Here is a 17771-nt window from a genome sequence, read left to right as displayed (position 1 = left end):
TTAGATCCTATTTATTTATCCACCACCTCCTTTTAGCTCATCGTGAGTTCAGATGTCATACTGAGGAGAGCAGGTGATCATTTTACAGTATATTATTACAGGTATTTTAACATGTTTGTCTTGTTTACATTTCGGATTTATTTCTTGTTTTCATTATACAGTTTTCATTACAGAGATTTCATTAGATTCATTCATTCATTTTTTTTATTTCATTCATTTAAAAATGCAACAACAGCATTTAGCATGAATGAAAAGGAGCGGAAAGAAGTAAAAACCTATAATGTCTGCCCCTTATCAACACAAAATCATTTACAGTTCCAGTTCATTTAAATGTTAAACTGTCTCATGCAGCCGTCTTTTTTCTTTTCTTTTTTTTTTTTCTTGTCCAAGACATCAAAACACAAAATACAAAATACATAAATAAAGTTGATCTGCTCCTCCGCAGTGTCATATTTTTGTAACATCGATAATTTTACATACTTCTTAAACACATCAATGGACTTAGAAGTTTTAACTTTACAATCAAGACTGTTCCACAGAGCGACTCCTTTGACTGAGAAACATCTTTCCTTTCCTGCCGATTGAAACCTGGGTTTTGTAAAAACCTCAGTACCTTTTAGTTCATATCTGCTTTTTCTCTTATTGAATCTGTTTTGTAAATTATTTGGTAAACTTTCCAGGTGAGCTTTATACATGGTTTTTAAAAGGCTAAACTCTACTAATTCACAAAATTTCAGTGTTTTTAGTTGTATGAATAAACGACTGGTCTGGTCTCTGTATCCACTTCCACTGGCGACTCTAATCGCTCTTTTCTGTAACAGAAAAATTGGATTAATGTATGTTTTGCAGGCACTTTCCCCACACTTCAATGCAATAGGTCAGATATGGAACAATGAGTTATACAACAAAAACAATGCATTCTTATTGAGAGAATCTTTGACTTTATACAGCACAGCTATTATTTGGGATACCTTTACTTTGACATTATCAATATGCCATTTCCATGTCAAGTGTTCATCAATCATGATACCTAGAAACCATAGATTCCACATCATCAACAGATTTAAACAGTTACTATCTCTCCTTTCAGCTCGTTTTGTCGATTTCTGATCCATGAACGGGTCAGGTTTGGGCGGTAACTCGACTTCCCAGGCAGCCCGGGGCGAATTTAGCTCACTTTTTCTGAAGAATGCCCTCACCATTGGTCTGTGCGTCGCCATCAACTACATCAACGCTGTCTTGGTGCACACTTTCGTAAGACATGAGGTCAGATTATCATTTTTCTTATTTCATTCAGAAACGGCGCACAATTGCACATTATTGAAAAGTGTCAAAAATGCTGTGGTTTTCCTTTCCCCACCATCTAAAAGCGAATCAAGTTGAATTCTATTTGTTGAATGTGTATGTGAAAGCTAAAGTCACTGAATTTGACAATTAGCAATAGCTCCCAATTGCAATCAATGTTTAGTTATGGTCACAGATTGATGTATTAAGTAACTTCGTCTTTGCCTTAGTCTACAAACCTTTGTCTCTCTTATTAGCATGAAGGTAAAGGACTGAAATAGGCCCCATGCTCCAGTTCATTATTGCTTGTGGAGAGATACTTTAGGTGAATTAAAACTAAATAAATTGCTGGTTGCAGGTGACATCACAGCATTCTAAAGGCCTATACTATTATACACAGGAAAAATGATTTTGTTTTGAGGAAATGTTTGGTCTTGTACAGAGAGATCCTGGAAACAGTGACTGATATTAATGATACATTTTGTAATACATACATTTTTTTCTTGGCTACGACTTGTGAAAGTGTAATGCTGTTAATAGGAAAAACTGGCCGCTGCCCCCGCTGGGTCCGGTGACATCATCACATTCCAAAACCTGCAACCCAGCAATACATTTAGATACTAATTGGAATCTTTCCTTGTAGATACAAAATACATCCTCGTATCTGTGCGGAGATAAGATTAAGAGTAAAATATTTTTATGGACCAAAGAATGAATAATGGATGTAGTTGAGTTTAAAGGAATAGGCCACCGTTTTTACATACTGAGATATGTTCTTACCTTAGCTTTGACGAGTTCATTAGGACCTGTCTGATCTTCCCCCGTGCCTTCAGTCACGTAAACACAGCGCAGACGGCGTTAGCATTTAGCCTCTCCCTCTCTCCACTATAGCTCCAAAACAGGTCAAGATAGAAGCTACCAAGCTCTTCCACGTTTTCCCTATTCAAATATGGTTACGTGAAGTGTTCCACTACAAAGTATAATTACACAAAATTAAACAATGTGGATTTTCTAAGCGGATAAAAGGGGGAACTATATTGTAAGGCGTAATAATACCAGGAGTAGTTCGAAATCCGCACAGTAATCTTCACTTTACTGTGCGGATGCCAAATACACTTTGAGAAGATTCACCAAACATCCATCAGAGACAGTCACAGAAAAACACTATTTTGGCTGATAGTCGCTGAATCCCGGGAAGAAATTCCAACTCCTGGCGAGTGGCCTCTTCTTTAGGAAGTCCTGCACCTCTCGTAGCCAAACGCGCTTTTCTCCGCGACATTATCGTTGTTGTTTTTTTTAAAGCTGTTTTATAAATTAAAATCAGGCCGTAAGGCACTACATTACAGAAGTTGTGCTCTTCCTGTTTGACACTATGACGTAAAAAACGTCAGAGTGTCACAACTCAGTCATTTTCCAGCAGAGGGCGGAGCAGCTGAGGATTGCTGAGAACTGCGTGGATAAAGCCACAAATCACTCTGGGGGTAGTTTTGATAAGGAAATAGCATAACAACATGGCTAAAAGCTCCAAAAAGTTGATTTTGCATGACCCTTTAATTGTGTTGAAAACCTATCGGCTATATCTCCGAAGCAAAATTAACTCTCTTCAAGGTTAAAGACTGCTAATATTTCCTTTCCTTTGCAGACTCTAAACCTGAATCCTCGCTACATCCTCTACATCCACCTGGTCATCAACGACATCATCCTCCTCACCATGCTAACACTCATCCACGTGCTAAGCTACATTGTTTACTCCATCAACGTCTCCCTGTGCATCCTGCTGGCCATGATCGGCACGTACTCCAGCATGAGCAACCCGATGACTCTCGCTGTCATGGCCATCGAGTGCTACATCGCCATTTGCCATCCTTTACAGCACTCGCGGATGTGTACCGTGAAGAAAACCTACATCGTCATCGCCTGTATTTGGGTGATGTGCACATTTTCATTGCTTCCGGACCTCTCTGTCACTCTAGCCACGGAGTCCCCTGAGTTTTTCCATTCGCGGGTGTTTTGCGTACGAGATAATGTTTTCAGAGACCAGCATCTTATGGAAAAGACAGATGTCTCAAATGCGGTGCTTTTGGTGGTAGTTTGGGGAGTGCTACTTTACACGTACTTTAAGATCCTTTTTGCCGCACAGTCGGTATCCTCAGATGCTAAAAAGGCTAGAAACACTATTCTACTGCATAGCTTCCAGCTCACACTCTCCATGCTGATATTCGTTAAAGGCCTAATAGGTGAAGGGTTGATTTTTTTATTCCCCAAAAATGTCATGGCAGTCCGTTTTGCCGTGGCTTTGCTGGTCAACATTCTGCCTCGTCTCGTCACTCCGCTGGTGTACGGGGTCAGGGATAAAATATTCAGGAAATATCTAAAGCAACACTTGTTTGGAGGAAAAGGGAATAAAATAGATCTATGAAAATGTGTCCTTTTTTGTTTATGGTCAGGTTCAAACAGGTGATGGTTCTTCCCTGTGAAGTAAGGTTTAATGTAGGGTTGTCATTTCCACACATTATATTCTTCCTAAGGACTGTTTGAATGAACCAGTCCATATTGAACTGACAAAGTTGATCTTAGTATAGCAGCAACATTGTTTATTTGCTTAAAGCAGCACTAAGTAACGTGTTTACCTTCATAAATCCTTTTCGTAGTCCCTGGGGGGTTAATACAAGTGTTAATGGGATGATTTGAGGGTCTTTCATCTCCCTGCCCCCGGGTCGGAGCCACCAATACACACTAATGGAATCATGAAGAAGAAGCTAACAGGCTAATGGGCAAAGCTAACTGTGGGCTAGCGCCACTTTAGCAGTATTTACAGCCAAGTTTGAGCTGAAATAAAATATCTCCATTGTGTAATTGAGTTGTGGCACAATGTACAATTTCCCTCTCTCCCTTTGTCTTTTCTGTCAGCGAAGTATTTTACTCTCTTACATAGTTCTGCTTTAAATCAGTAGGCTTGGATGACCAGTCTTTGTATTTGAATGTATTTTATTTGATCAGGGATTTGATCAAGGCATGTATACAGAAAACTCCTTATACCCCAATATACCTTAAAAAAAACTATTTTAAAGCAGCACACATTCCCTCACTACCCGAACCGCCCACCAGAGACTGACTTCGATCAAACTACTTGATCATCATTGGTCTGAAAAACATTTGATCTCGCTTATTTATATCAGGATTAATTCTACAACTATTTTTAAAAACAAATGGGGAGACGACCTTGGTCTAAAAATATCTCAGAGACAATGGGCGGAAATTAAAAAAACTGATAAATACTTCATCCATCTGCGCAAGATATGCCTTGATGCAATTTAAAGTAATATACAGAGCACATCTTACGAACGCAAAACTTGCTCAAAGGCACTCAGATGTGTCGGACGCCTGTCCTAGATGTAAAAACTCACCCGCAGACCACGGACACATGTTTTGGACTTGTCCAAAGCTGTATAAATACTGGTCTGACATCTTTTTAACACTGTCCAGAATTTATTAAATGAATAGACCCGCTAACCCTTTAGCTGCTCTGTTCGGTTTACCTACATCTTTGAATATTTCACCAACTGTAAAATGTGCCATTGCCTTTACTACCCTGTTGGCCAAACGCCAAATTCATCTTAAATGGAAACATAAAGCACCTCCAACGATCAATAACTGGCTACAAGAAGTTTTACAATGTAAACATCTCGAAAAAATAAGGTCCTCCATTATTGGAGGAGTAGTTCGAAATCCGCGCAGTAATCTTCACTTTACTGTGCGGATGCCAAACTACTCCTGGCATTATTACGTCTTACAATATAGTCCCCACTTTTATCCACTTAGAAAATCCACATTGTTTAATTTTGTGTAATTATACTTTGTAGTGGAACACTTCACGTAACCATTTTTAAATAGGGAAAACGTGGAAGAGCTTGGTAGCTTCTATCTTGACCTGTTTTGGAGCTATAGTGGAGAGAGGGAGAGGCTAAATGCTAACGCCGTCTGCGCTGTGTTTACGTGACTGAAGGCACGGGTGAAGATCAGACAGGTCCTAAAGAACTCGTCAAAGCTAAGGTAAGAACATATCTCAGTATGTAAAAACGGTGGCCTATTCCTTAAATTCCCAATACTCTCCCAATGCGCCCCTCAGGCAGTGCGGCCTTGGGCGACTTATTGTAACACCCAGAAACTGTTGATCATGTAATTATTATGGAGTATGTTATCACATCCTTCCAAAAGCACACTCGGAAAGTCAGTGACGCCCCTCATCCCCTTCACTCAAGATTGGACTGCTCCCATGCATATACAGAACCAGCACAAAAACATCTGCATAGAGATAAGATTCTGGAGTCTCCAAATCAGCCGTTTATAAGAGAACAGAACAGGTGACAATGGGCAGCCCTGTCAGGAGTCCAACATTATCTTTTTAGCATAGAGATAAGATTCTGGAGTCTCCAAATCAGCCGTTTATAAGAGAACAGAACAGGTGACAATGGGCAGACCTGTCAGGAGTCCAACATTTTCTTTTTTAGCAGCGATTCAAGCCAAACTCTTGCCACATTCTCAAAACAACTCGACAATACTATGGCCTCTTCTTTTTTGCACCCTCTCTCTCGTCACCATGATGACCCCCACCTGACTTCTTGCTGCGCATCGATGAATATGAATGAGCTCAGGTGCATATAGACTCTGCCGATGAGCTCTCTCTGCCCACACTGCAGACAGGTGAGTGCGCACACCTCCACGACAACTGCAAAGATGATCAGGTGGTATTGTCTTAATCATGGTTAAGTTAAACATTTGTTTATTGTTTTTATCTGACAAGTTGATTGATCTTCATTGTGCTGTAAGTCTAGATTAAAGTGCTGTTCACATATGGGGCTGTTCAACATAGATAGATAGAAAGAAATACAGATGTATCGGTAAGATCTTCAGATTGACTAATTCCAACAAAGGTAGCAGTAGATAAAGACACTAACCAGTCAGCCAAATGCTAATGAGTTGAGGCAATGGGAAACTGTAGTGCACTCAATGACTTGTGTCAGGTTTTGCAATTGATTTACTAACGAGAAATACACAGTGCACACACGTCATGTGAGTTCTATGGGGTCACAACAACATACCTGTGAATATAGACAAAATAGTTAGAGTTCATGTTCAAATCAAATCAAACCAAATGTATTTATATAGCACATTTAAAACAACTGCTGTTGACCAAAGTGCTTCACAATATATATATATATATTATATATATATATATAATATATATATAAATATAATAATAAGAAACAAAACACAATATACAAAACAGCAAAGCACTAACAGCTTAGATTTGGCCAGATATGTGCTAGACACTGTTAAAAGCTTTTGCATAAAAATGTGTTTAAAGCAACGATTTAAAATAAGTGATAACGATTTAAAACAAGTGTCTGTGCAGCTCTGATGTGGAGAGGCAGTTCATTCCACAGTTTTGGAGCTGCAACAGAGAAAGCCCTGTCCCCTTTAGTCACATATTTGGAGCGAGGAACCTCTGAAAGCAGCTGATCAGCAGATCTCATGTTAAATTCAGAAATATGTTATAAGAGAAGAGCTTCTGTTACAATTCACAGTTTTTCTTTTACATGCAAACCTGAATGATCTTTTAATTCTCTTCAAAAATGTTCTGTTTGTTGGTAGAAAGTTAGTAATACATTGCAATTTCCCCCCACAGACGACGAGGCATGAATTCATCTGTGGCATTAGGAGGAAATGCATCTGCACCTAATCAGGTCTGGTGCAGCTTATTCTGGTTTTGCCCAGATAACTGTGGTTTATCTGTACCGAGGTCAGGGCTGGGAGGTGGTTCTTTGTGAGCAGTTTGTTTGCAAAAACCCTTCAAAACTCTCATTTGTATTTTCATTAATTAATTTTGTAAGATGACTTTTAAATCATCAAGAGATTCAAGAGAAAAACTTGCTTTTGATCCTTTGAAATTCATCAATTAAATGAACATTAAAACCTAGCACCAATAACACAAATAGGCTACAACTGCTATTATATATGCACATTATCACACTTTTTTTGCCTGCAGTTATGTGACGCTGTTTCTTGTGGTTGTTCAGTTACATCTTTGTGTAATTGCAACAGACACAAATGAGATCTGTTCAAACCGGTCATGTTCAATAGTTGATTAAAAAGACTCTGTTTTGTATCACAAATTTAATCATTGTATATCTCTGTTTCTGTACTGAAGATGTGTTGGACTTGAATGGCCATAGTCACGTGCAGCTTCAAATGATTGTGAAAAGAAGAAAGCAGTTCAACAGTTTAGTTTAGTTTATTTTCAGTCAGTATCTTCACACAGACATGATTAACTACAAAACATGAAAACACTGAAACAATGACTGAAAAGGGTTTTGGCTGAAGTGAAACACTTATCTAAAGCCAAACCCTATTACAGCTTAATTTCTCATCCATTGGTTACAATGGATGAGAATTTTGTATCCATTGATTTGTAAAAAAAAATAATTAATAAATATGGCTCGAATCAGTCAATTATATTGTAAAGACAAAAATACTATACACAGGAGAGTTTACATATGATTTAGTTATAGTACTGTGTAACTGCTAATTACATTAGATTAGATTTTTTTTTTTTTTTAGCGTTTAAGGATGTTGAGTTTTCCAAGGTGTCATTCAAACTATTCCATACATTTACTCCTCTGACTGAGACACATCTCAGCCACTGATAAATATGAGTTCCTCATGTTTTTCTGATAAATGTGAGTTCCTCTTAGATTATAGCCAGTCTCTCTGGGTTTGAACCTTTCTTGAATACACACACAGATGATTAAACCTATAAATAAATAAAAATGCTTTATTCACATTATCCATACTGTGTAGTAGAGTCTATCTTATGTAACATGAGTATAGCTACGGTCATTGAATTGCATCTCTTTGGTTTAAAAAATAGCTTTTTTCTTTATGTAGTTGTTGACCTTATGATTTATAGAGACTAGGTTTATATATTATAAAGTGCATATGATTCTAAAACTACAGCCTTCATATTAGGACATCAGTAACCACAGTGATCTGGACAATCTCATATTATTTTTACACAACACAGCTTTTACATTGATGGATAATGAGTCTGTGTTTCCTGTTTTGTCAGATGATGCTGGTGAGAGACACATTCACCACCGCCTTCATTAAAAACATCATTGTGGTCTCGGTTTGGCTCGTCCTCAGTTATGTCAACAGCACTTTGGTCGTCACCTTTTTCAGACACCAGGTAACCACAAAACTGCACACGGAGAAAATGCACGACAAAGCGCTCACTCCGGTAACATTGCTTCTGTGTTTACTCTCTTCGATCCCAGTGAGAAATGTGTTGAGGCTGCAATGAGCTTGAAACGATTAAAGAGGCAGAGAGTGTTAAACTGTGCCAACCAGTCTAGCAGATGTATTTGGGGAAAACATACGAAGCATGAAAGGTCTTAAAAGGCTGTATGAAGAAGCTGAGGCAGGTTGTGTTTGTGAAAGCTTCTTTTTTTGATGAAACATTTTGACACAGGTCTTTATCAATTATACTTCTTCTCATTCTTAACTTTAATTAGTAAATCACCGACATCAAATGCAATGAACACAACTCTTTCAGGCCACAACCACTCGGGACCCCTTTCTGGAAAATGTAATAAGCATGTATAATAAATAGGGCTGAAACAACGAATCGATTAATCAACGACTAATCGATTATTGAAATAGTTGACAACTATTTTAGTAATCGATTAATCGTTTTCTGGTTCACACAGACTCAAATAGAGCAAAAATTACATGAAAATTTAGTATTTTTGATGAAAACCTACTTTGTTTTTATAGTAAGTGTATGTAGTACACTTCGTACATTGTAAATTTCATGAATATTAGCGCCAATTAGCGCCAAGAGCCTCCAACAAACATTTACTTTACGTTTACTCCATCAACATGTCCTCAAGCGGATCCACTTTAGCTTTATGTGATAAAAAAATAGAAAAAATAAAATTTTCCTACACCATTCATAGCCAAGCGACTAATCGATTAATTGTAAAAATAGTCGATAGATTAATCGATTACAAAATAATTGTTAGTTGCAGCCCTAATAATAATTTAAGGTTAAAATCTGGCTCAATTCTGATTTGAAGGGAAACTGTATTATCACCGCTCACTAATATATAAGGTTTTACTTGAAGCTATCTTAAAAACCAACAAGAAAACAGTAGTAAATCAATCAGAATTAGAACCAGTAACCAGTTCCGTTCACAATTACATGAAACTAATGCATTGGTTGTACGTTTACAAGTTTGTGCATTATTCATTCACTCCATACTACTGTTGGCCGCCCCACGGCCAACTCTGCGACCAGGGGTGGACTGGGACTGAAAAACGGCCCTGATTTTATTAGCATAAATGCGGCACTTCCACAAAGACGTTTTTCAACCTCACGCTGTCGCTGCGTTTTCGTCACATGTTTGTGGTTTTTTCATGACTTTTTTTGTGGGGTTTTTGCTGTGTTTTTGTCAAAAAAAAATTGTCACTTTTTATGGATTTTTCATTGCTTTTTTCGTTGCTTTTTGTCTTGTTTTCGCCATATTTTTTGTCACTTTTTAGTTGCTTTTCCAGCACATTTTTGTTCTGTTTTCATCCTCGTTTTTGTCACTATTTTGATGCTTGTCTTCTAAGCTTTTAGATGTGGGTAAAGTTGGTTAAGGCGGGGGGTAAGAGGTTAAGGATCAAATTGAGAGGACCGGTGGCCCCAGAGCCAGTGGCCCTTCTGTGCTCTTCCAGAATGGACATATGGCCAGTCCGCCCCCTGTATCTGACCTCTTCCAACCACTCATTCACACTCTACAATCTCCTAAGCTATAAAACTTTAAACTGTAGGGCTACAGGGGCATGCATAAAGAATATTAAAATAAATAAGATGAAAAAATAAGAAGTAAAATATGGTAAGACAACAACAATTTGACATAGAACAACAACGGGATTGTATTCACATGTTGCTTAGGTGTGTAAAGTGATAAGTGATAGCAGCGGATCTAAGTATGGCCAAACCACAATTAGCGTCCAAGTTCTGACAAGATCAGGCAAAGTAAAGGCAGTGCTTAATTTGATCCCCTGTTTGGGGAACGCATTCCCCAGTTTTTCAGGGTAAAGGATTCAGGAAATATTTAGGAGGATCAGGCAAAGATTTTATCTGATATTATGGGGTTTAATGAGATCCATCCATCCATTTTCTTCCACTTGTCCGTCGCCGGGTCGTGGGGGCAGCTGTTGGAGCCCAAATAACATTGCACCAGCCCCTTATGGCTCCTCTTGTAGGTAGTGGGTCCACGGGAGGACGGCCTCACGATTAACCGGGCCTGTTGGTCTCTCATGAGGGTCTTCTCAACCGCTCTTTGTCTGACCCATCACCTAGGACCTGTGTGCCTTGGGAGACCCTACAAGGGACACGAAGCCCCCGACAACAGAGCCCCCAGGATCATTCGGGTGCTCAAACCCCTCCACCACGTTAAGGGGGCGGTTCCAGGAGGGGGTTTAATGCGAGTGTTCCGGCAAATGTTTTTCCCTGTTCCTCGAATCCATCACATCAGACCAAAAGTGTCCCTGAAACTATTACTTTACAAATCAAGCACTGAGTAAAGCTGGTAAGGCTTTAAAACTCACAAATGCAATCAAAATAGAGATAGGCAACTGACGAATGAAATAAAGAATGAAACAATACATAGAAATCAATCAATCTAAAGCAGGAGTGTCCCGGGCCGAAATTGAGCTCCCACGGCGGGTCACGGTCCGCATATAAGAGAGATTATTTTGCCAGTAAATGAATAATAACAAGCTGTGATTTGGTCAAAACCCCAACTTGACTGTAGCTTCATTAATACACTTGTACACTTACACTTGTATTGCACTTTACAAGCCTGTGTCACAAGTTCCTCAAAGTACTACATAGTTGTCAGTATTCATTTACTCCACACTCGGTGGTGGTAAGCTGTTACTGAAGCCACAGCCGTCCTGGGGCAGACTGTACATTTACCACGTGGCTATCATGTGGTGTTCAAATCCTGAGCTCTTATTATGTCAGTGCCCTCTGTGGAACTCTTCCCTTCTTTTTTTTTACATTTAAGGCCCCCGAGTGGCTAGAATGAGCATTCTGGTTATTCTTTAAAAAATCATAACTCCGCACAGGAATGGGCTAGAGACTTTACTTTTTCTTTTACATACTCTGAAATTAATGCTCTACAGGGCAGGGGCCGGATTAAATCATCTCGCGGGCCTGATCCTGATGTTTGACACTCCTGATCCAAAATAAAGGGCGTTATTGTAATGCTCTTTATTGTGGGGTTTCCCAGTCCTGTCTTAATCGTCTTCAATTGGTGCAAAATGCTGCAGCTCGTTTTTTAACAAACACACCCAGACGTCAGCACATCACCCCAGTCCTTTTTTCGTTGCATCGGCTTCCAGTTTCTTTTAGAGTCGATTTTAAAATCCTTCTTTTTGTTTTTAAAGCCCTCAATGGTCTTGCCCCTTCGTACTTGTCTGAACTTTTAACTGTTCGTGACTCGGGCAGATCCTTGAGGTCGTCAAACCAGCTCCTGCTGGAAATGCCCAGGACCAAGTACAAGCACTGGGGTGATCGGACCTTTTTAGTAGCTGGACCCAGACTCTGGAATAAGCCGCCCCCTGATATGCACCATCACTGACTTTGGCCTTTTTAAATCCAGGCTCAAGACGCATTTATTTGTATTTTGTATTTGTATTTATTTATTTAAAAGGGACAATGCATTTACACAAAGTACAGTATACTTAAAATGCAGGATTATAGCTCAAGCTAATTTCCATCCTCTGTCCCCAACCGGACCAGGCCCGGCTACACCACACACCACTCACTCTGCAGAGCATCAGTCAGTCCTTAACACTTGTTCTGCACATTCACCCCTGCACTCACTCGCATAGTCCTATCCCTTCTAAAACCCACACACTTTACATCTACACACACCCACATTCCCATACCCACAGACTTTGCTCCCGCACCCACCCACCATTCCAATACCCACACACTTTCGACCCGCACCCCCCCCGCCTTCCCATACCCACATTTTTCACCCACAACCACCCGCCTTCCCATACCCACACACTTTCCACCCGCCTTCCCATACCCACACACTTTCCACCCGCCTTCCCATACCCACACACTTTCCACCCGCCTTCCCATACCCACACACTTTCCACCCGCCTTCCCATACCCACACACTTTCCACCCGCATCCACCCTCATTCCCATACCCACACCGACCCCCACCCTGCAACCAGCCCAGTCTCCTAAAAATGATAATAATGCATTCAGACTGGCTTTTAACACTAAGTAGCACGGCGACACTTTTAGTACATTTTATCTGTTTTATTGTTTGGTTGTATGAACGTTTTTAATGGATTTTGTGTGGTTTTATTGTAAAGCACTTTGGTCGCCTTGAGTGTTGTAAAGGGCTCTATAAATAAAATTTGATTGCTTGATCGATTGATTGATAAAGACAACAGAAAACCACAGGCGGATTCTGCAACATCACTGCTCTGTTGACGCATTCTATCTTCCTCCCCCTCGCAGGTGTTTTATTCGGACCCTCGCTACATCCTGTTCATCCACATGGTCCTAAACGACGCGCTGCAGCTCACCGTCACCGTCTTCCTGTTCGTGATCAGCTTCATCGTGTACAGGATCAACGTCTCCTTCTGCTGCTTCTTCATCCTCGTGGCCGTCTTCACCACCCGCAACACGCCCGTCAACTTGGCCTGCATGGCCATCGAGCGCTACATCGCCATCTGCAACCCGCTGCGGCACGCGCAGATCTGCACCGTCAGGCGGACCTACTGCGCCATCGGCATCATGTGGTTCGTCTGCGCCATGCCCGCCATCACGGACTTGTTCGTGACGCTCGCGAGGGAGTCTCTCAGCTTCTTCCACCAGTCCGTTTTCTGCATACGGCCAAACGTCTTCAAAGATCCGATCTTATCGCACAAAAGAGTGGCTTTTGACGCCATCTACTTTTCGTTTGTCTTCCTGACGCTCGTTTACACTTACCTGCGTATATTGTTTGCGGCAAAAGCGCTAGCTTCCGAAAAAGTGTCCGCGCAGAAGGCGAGGAATACCATTTTGATACACGGCGCACAGTTAGCAATGTGCATGCTTTCCTACATATCGCCGAGTGTCGAGAGAGTGCTGATTTCGCTTTTCCCTCGGCAGGTTTTAGACATTATGTACGCGAATTATTTGACCGTCTACATATTGCCGCGTTTTTTGAGTCCGATGATATATGGCATTAGAGATAAAATGTTCAGGAAGTACTTTCAAATGTACTTATTGCGCAGCAGGTGCAAGGTCAAAAAGAGGAAAGTGAGGGATAAACAAGGGACGCCAACATAAGGATAATAGTCTGAATGAGGATTTTAATTTGGCCTGCCCTTTTTTGTGTGACGATTAGATTCACAATTTGTTAAAAAGAATATATACAGTAGATTGCGTATCTTTTTCTTGCTGTTCTTGTGGTGGTTCTTTTCTTTGCCATCTTAGGTTTGTTTTCCTTAATGTGGGTGTGTCCCTCTGCGGGTCGGTGGGGAGTCCTTACCTCAAGTGGAGGAGTTCAAGTATCTCGGGGTCTTGTTCACGAGTGAGGGACGGATGGAGCGTGAGATCGACAGACGGATCGGTGCAGCGTCAGCAGTGATGCGGTCGCTGTATCGGTCTGTCGTGGTGAAGAGAGAGCTGAGTCGGGGCAAAGCTCTCGATTTACCGATCGATCTACGTTCCCGCCCTCACCTATGGTCATGAGATTTGGGTAATGACCGAAAGGACAAGATCGCGAATACAAGCGGCCGAAATGAGTTTCCTTCGCAGGGTGGCTGGGCGCACCCTTCGAGATCGGGTGAGGAGCTCAGTTACCCGAGGGGAGCTAGAGTAGAGTCGCTGCTCCTTCACGTCGAAAGGAGCCAGCTGAGGTGGCTCGGGCATCTGTTTCGGATGCCTCCTGGTCGCCTCCCGCGGGAGGTGTTCCAGGCATGTCCTAGTGGGACAAGGCCTCGTGGAAGGCCCAGGACACGGTGGTGGGACTATGTCTCCGAGCTGGCCTGGTGTCGCCTCGGGGTCCCCCCAGGACCTGGAGGAGGTGTGTGTGGATCGGGAGGTCTGGGCATCTCTGCTGAGGATGGATGGATGGATGGATGGATGGATGGATGGATGGATGGGTGTGTCCCATGTTTTTAAAACTAATCTATCGTCCTTATGGTTTTTATTCGCTGAACAAAACATAAACCAAACAACTGATGACATTGTTCCTTATACAAACTTCTATAATGATATAAACAGTATGTGCAAATACTATAAGGACTGTGAAATACAAAATAAAATGAACCTGAAGGAAACCTTATCTGTGATTCACCTAAATAGTCTGTATGCATATATTGAGAACATAACAGAGTACATGGCTAAATGATAACAAACCTGATAACCTGATTTTTGTATTCCTTTTTTATTATTTGTACGACCATAGACAATAAAATAGGTGGTATTACGAACCTACCAAAGGAGTGAGAAAATGCTTGGTAAATGTTTTTGTATTCAACTTTCCTAAATATAAAATTTGTACATTCAAACACGAGTACAAATAGATACCACCATCTATTTGCATCTGGTGTCTATCAAGAATTTACCGGTGCCTGTCAAAAGTTAAACTGTAAACAACATTTGTAAAGAGAAAATGTATGTCACAAACTGCAGCTTCATGTCTGGTAAGTCAGGGGTAGGTTTTCACATACATACTTGTGAGTGCGCAAATGTGCTCTCCTTTTCCTGTGAAAACAGGAATTTATTTTGATAATCTGAGACGAGTTGTCCACAAGAAATAGCCAGAAAATCCACAAATGTAGAACACTAGTAACAGGGTTAAGGTGGCCAGATTTTCCAAAATAAAAAATATGGAAGACTTTGCAGGACTTTCTTTCTTATGCTGAGCAATGGACTGTGTAAAATACTGTTATTACTACTGCTAAGGACTAATGGTTTTGGAGAAATCCACAGGGTCTGGGGACAAAGGGCTCAAATCTAAGACTGTCCCGTAAATCAGGGCGCCTGGTGTTCCTAAACAAGGTTGAGGTTTAAGTCTTTTCATCTGAGAACCATCGGACAATTTGTGTGGTTGTCATGTGGAGCTTAGGCCCAATAATAAAAGATAACCATAAACCAGCACTGAATATTTGGATATGATCAGCCCTGTTCTCAACCTAAATACAGTATATTCACATTTCTGTCAAAATTTAAAAAAAATATATGTCCTTTTTTGTATTTGGTTTTGTATTTCATTTAGTGTTTGTTGATCAATATGGATTTTGGCCAGTGTTAATTTCGTCGACTAAAATATTTAGTCTTAATTTTAGTCAAAGTGATATTTTTGACGACTAAAATTGGACTAAAACTAAATTAAAAGTTTTTCATGAGACTAAAACTATGACTAAAATGTCCAGATATTTTAGTCGACTAAAATAAGACTAAATAAAAATGAAAAGGAGAGACTAAAATCATCCAAGCTTCTATTGTCCGTCTGAAAGAGCCTCAGATCATGTAAATTCTCTGCCAAAGGATCAGCCCTGAGCTTTGTTCATGAGGAGCAGCTCCATGAAGCAGAGGAACAAGATTAAATATGATTATGATAAATATTTTCAATGCAAAGTCGACTAAATTAGTCTTAAATTTAGTCGACTAAATTGACATGAAATTTTAGTCGACTAAAACTAGACTAAAATTGAAAAGATTTTTTCGACTAAATCTCGACTAAAATGACATTACATTTTAGTCAAAAGACTAAGACTAAGACTAAATGAAAAAATGTTGTCAAAATTGACACTGATTTTGGCAGGACTTTGTTTTAGGGTGCGCTGTCTCCCTCTTGTGGTATCAGATGCTCTGTACAACCAGGACCTTTTTAATCCAGTGCCACTTGTGTGAACGACACAAAATATCAGCATATACTTACACATACACTACCACCTCAGTATATGGCTCTCGAACAGCAGATCTAAAACACATGTCGGACTAAGCCAGGCCTAAATAAAGGCTATACCAGGTCAAAAATAGGAAAAAACAACAACGTTCAAATGTAGAAACGCTTTGTTGCAGAGAAGCCGTGACTCATAAGAAGTGAGTGTAGTGAAATAGGCAAAAAGAAATAACTTTATGGTGCAGCTACTGTGACTTAACATGGGGATAATGGGACTAAAAATCCCATTATGTTTGAGTCCTTCTAATTAAATATTAAATCTAGGTGGAATCAAATATTTTCCCAAAGCCTCAGGGGGACACCGCTCCAGAAGGGTTCCCAAACTTTCCACAGAGCCTAAACCTTACACTCTTCATGGCCCCTGCACAAGAGTGAGCCCAGGACATATTTACTGCATTTGTCCAGTCAGTAATTTATTATCAAATTATAATTCAGAGTATTCAGACACACTGCAAAAGAAATCTCGAAATATGTATATCCGTTCAAGAAATCTCTCCATGAAAAACCCTCCACAGCAATCTTTTTTTTAAAATAAATTAAGATTTGTGTTTATCAAATTGTAATATAATAAGGCAAATGAAACGCCATGAAATTGCACATGCCAATTTTAAGTTCTTGGCTCAATTTGGCTCAGTGAATCAGGCCAGGGGGCGGACTGGCCATATGTCCCGCCTCAACTGAGCTTCACCCAAATCTAAAAGCTAAAAAGAAAAGCATCAAAATAGCCAGACAGAGGATAAAAACAAAACAAAAATGTGCTGGAAAAGCAACAAAAAATGTGATGAAAAGGAAACAAAAATGTGAGAAAAACACAAACAAAAAATGATAGAAAAAATAATGAAAAAAACAACAAAAATATGACAAAAATGACGTGACAAAAAGTTACCATCACTTTTGTAAGTCTTAGCTTTCAAATGAGGCGTTACATTGTTGCTCTCCAGTCGAGAAGCTTTTAGATTTGGGTAAAGCCCAGTATAAAAAAATATGAATCTAAAAGGAATTCCGTGGAGGATGGTGTGCCACAAGGTTCAATTTTGGGACCATTATTTTTCATTATTTATATTAATGATTTTGCTTCTGTTTCTACGACCACCTTTCCCGTTCTTTTTGCTGATGATAAAAATAAAAAAAAAATAAAAAATAAAGAGTCAACATGGGGAAAATGCACTCGTTAATGTTAAGGCGGGTGGTACGAGGTTAAAATATGTATTTGTGGAAGTGTCACAATTACGCTAATTTGGGCCCGGCTGGTCAGAGTCCAGGGCTGTTTTTCAGTCCCAGTCCGCCCCTGAATCAGGCCCCAAGTTGGAAACCACTCTATTCTACCGGCTCAATTACATTTATTTTATATGTTTTTTAAGCTTTCTTGCTTGTGCTCTTTCTTAACTTTATTTCGAGCCCATATTTACTTTTGCATTGTGTTGTATTCGTGCAATAAAACACCCCT

At 40.1% G+C, this 17771-nt stretch overlaps 2 protein-coding genes across 2 annotated transcripts; both read left to right on the top strand.

Annotated features, from left to right (window-relative positions):
* Positions 1-1113: 1113 nt before the first annotated feature.
* LOC306979451 (odorant receptor 131-2-like) lies at positions 1114-3703 on the top strand (the record flags this gene model as incomplete). The annotated part of the gene is made up of 2 exons (XM_079578403.1): positions 1114-1254; positions 2927-3703. The coding sequence occupies 2 exons, from the start codon at positions 1114-1116 to the stop codon at positions 3701-3703; spliced, it is 918 nt and encodes a 305-aa protein (XP_079434529.1).
* A 4722-nt stretch (positions 3704-8425) lies between these two features.
* On the top strand, positions 8426-13698 carry LOC306979449 (odorant receptor 131-2-like; the record flags this gene model as incomplete). The annotated part of the gene is made up of 2 exons (XM_079578401.1): positions 8426-8533; positions 12883-13698. The coding sequence occupies exon 2, from the start codon at positions 12922-12924 to the stop codon at positions 13696-13698; it is 777 nt and encodes a 258-aa protein (XP_079434527.1). The 5' UTR covers positions 8426-8533; positions 12883-12921.
* Positions 13699-17771: the final 4073 nt, after the last annotated feature.

This window comes from Gobius niger (assembly GCF_951799975.1).
Source record: "Gobius niger genome assembly, chromosome: 20".
NCBI lineage: Eukaryota > Metazoa > Chordata > Actinopteri > Gobiiformes > Gobiidae > Gobius > Gobius niger.
This window is presented reverse-complemented; position numbering and strand designations above follow the sequence as displayed.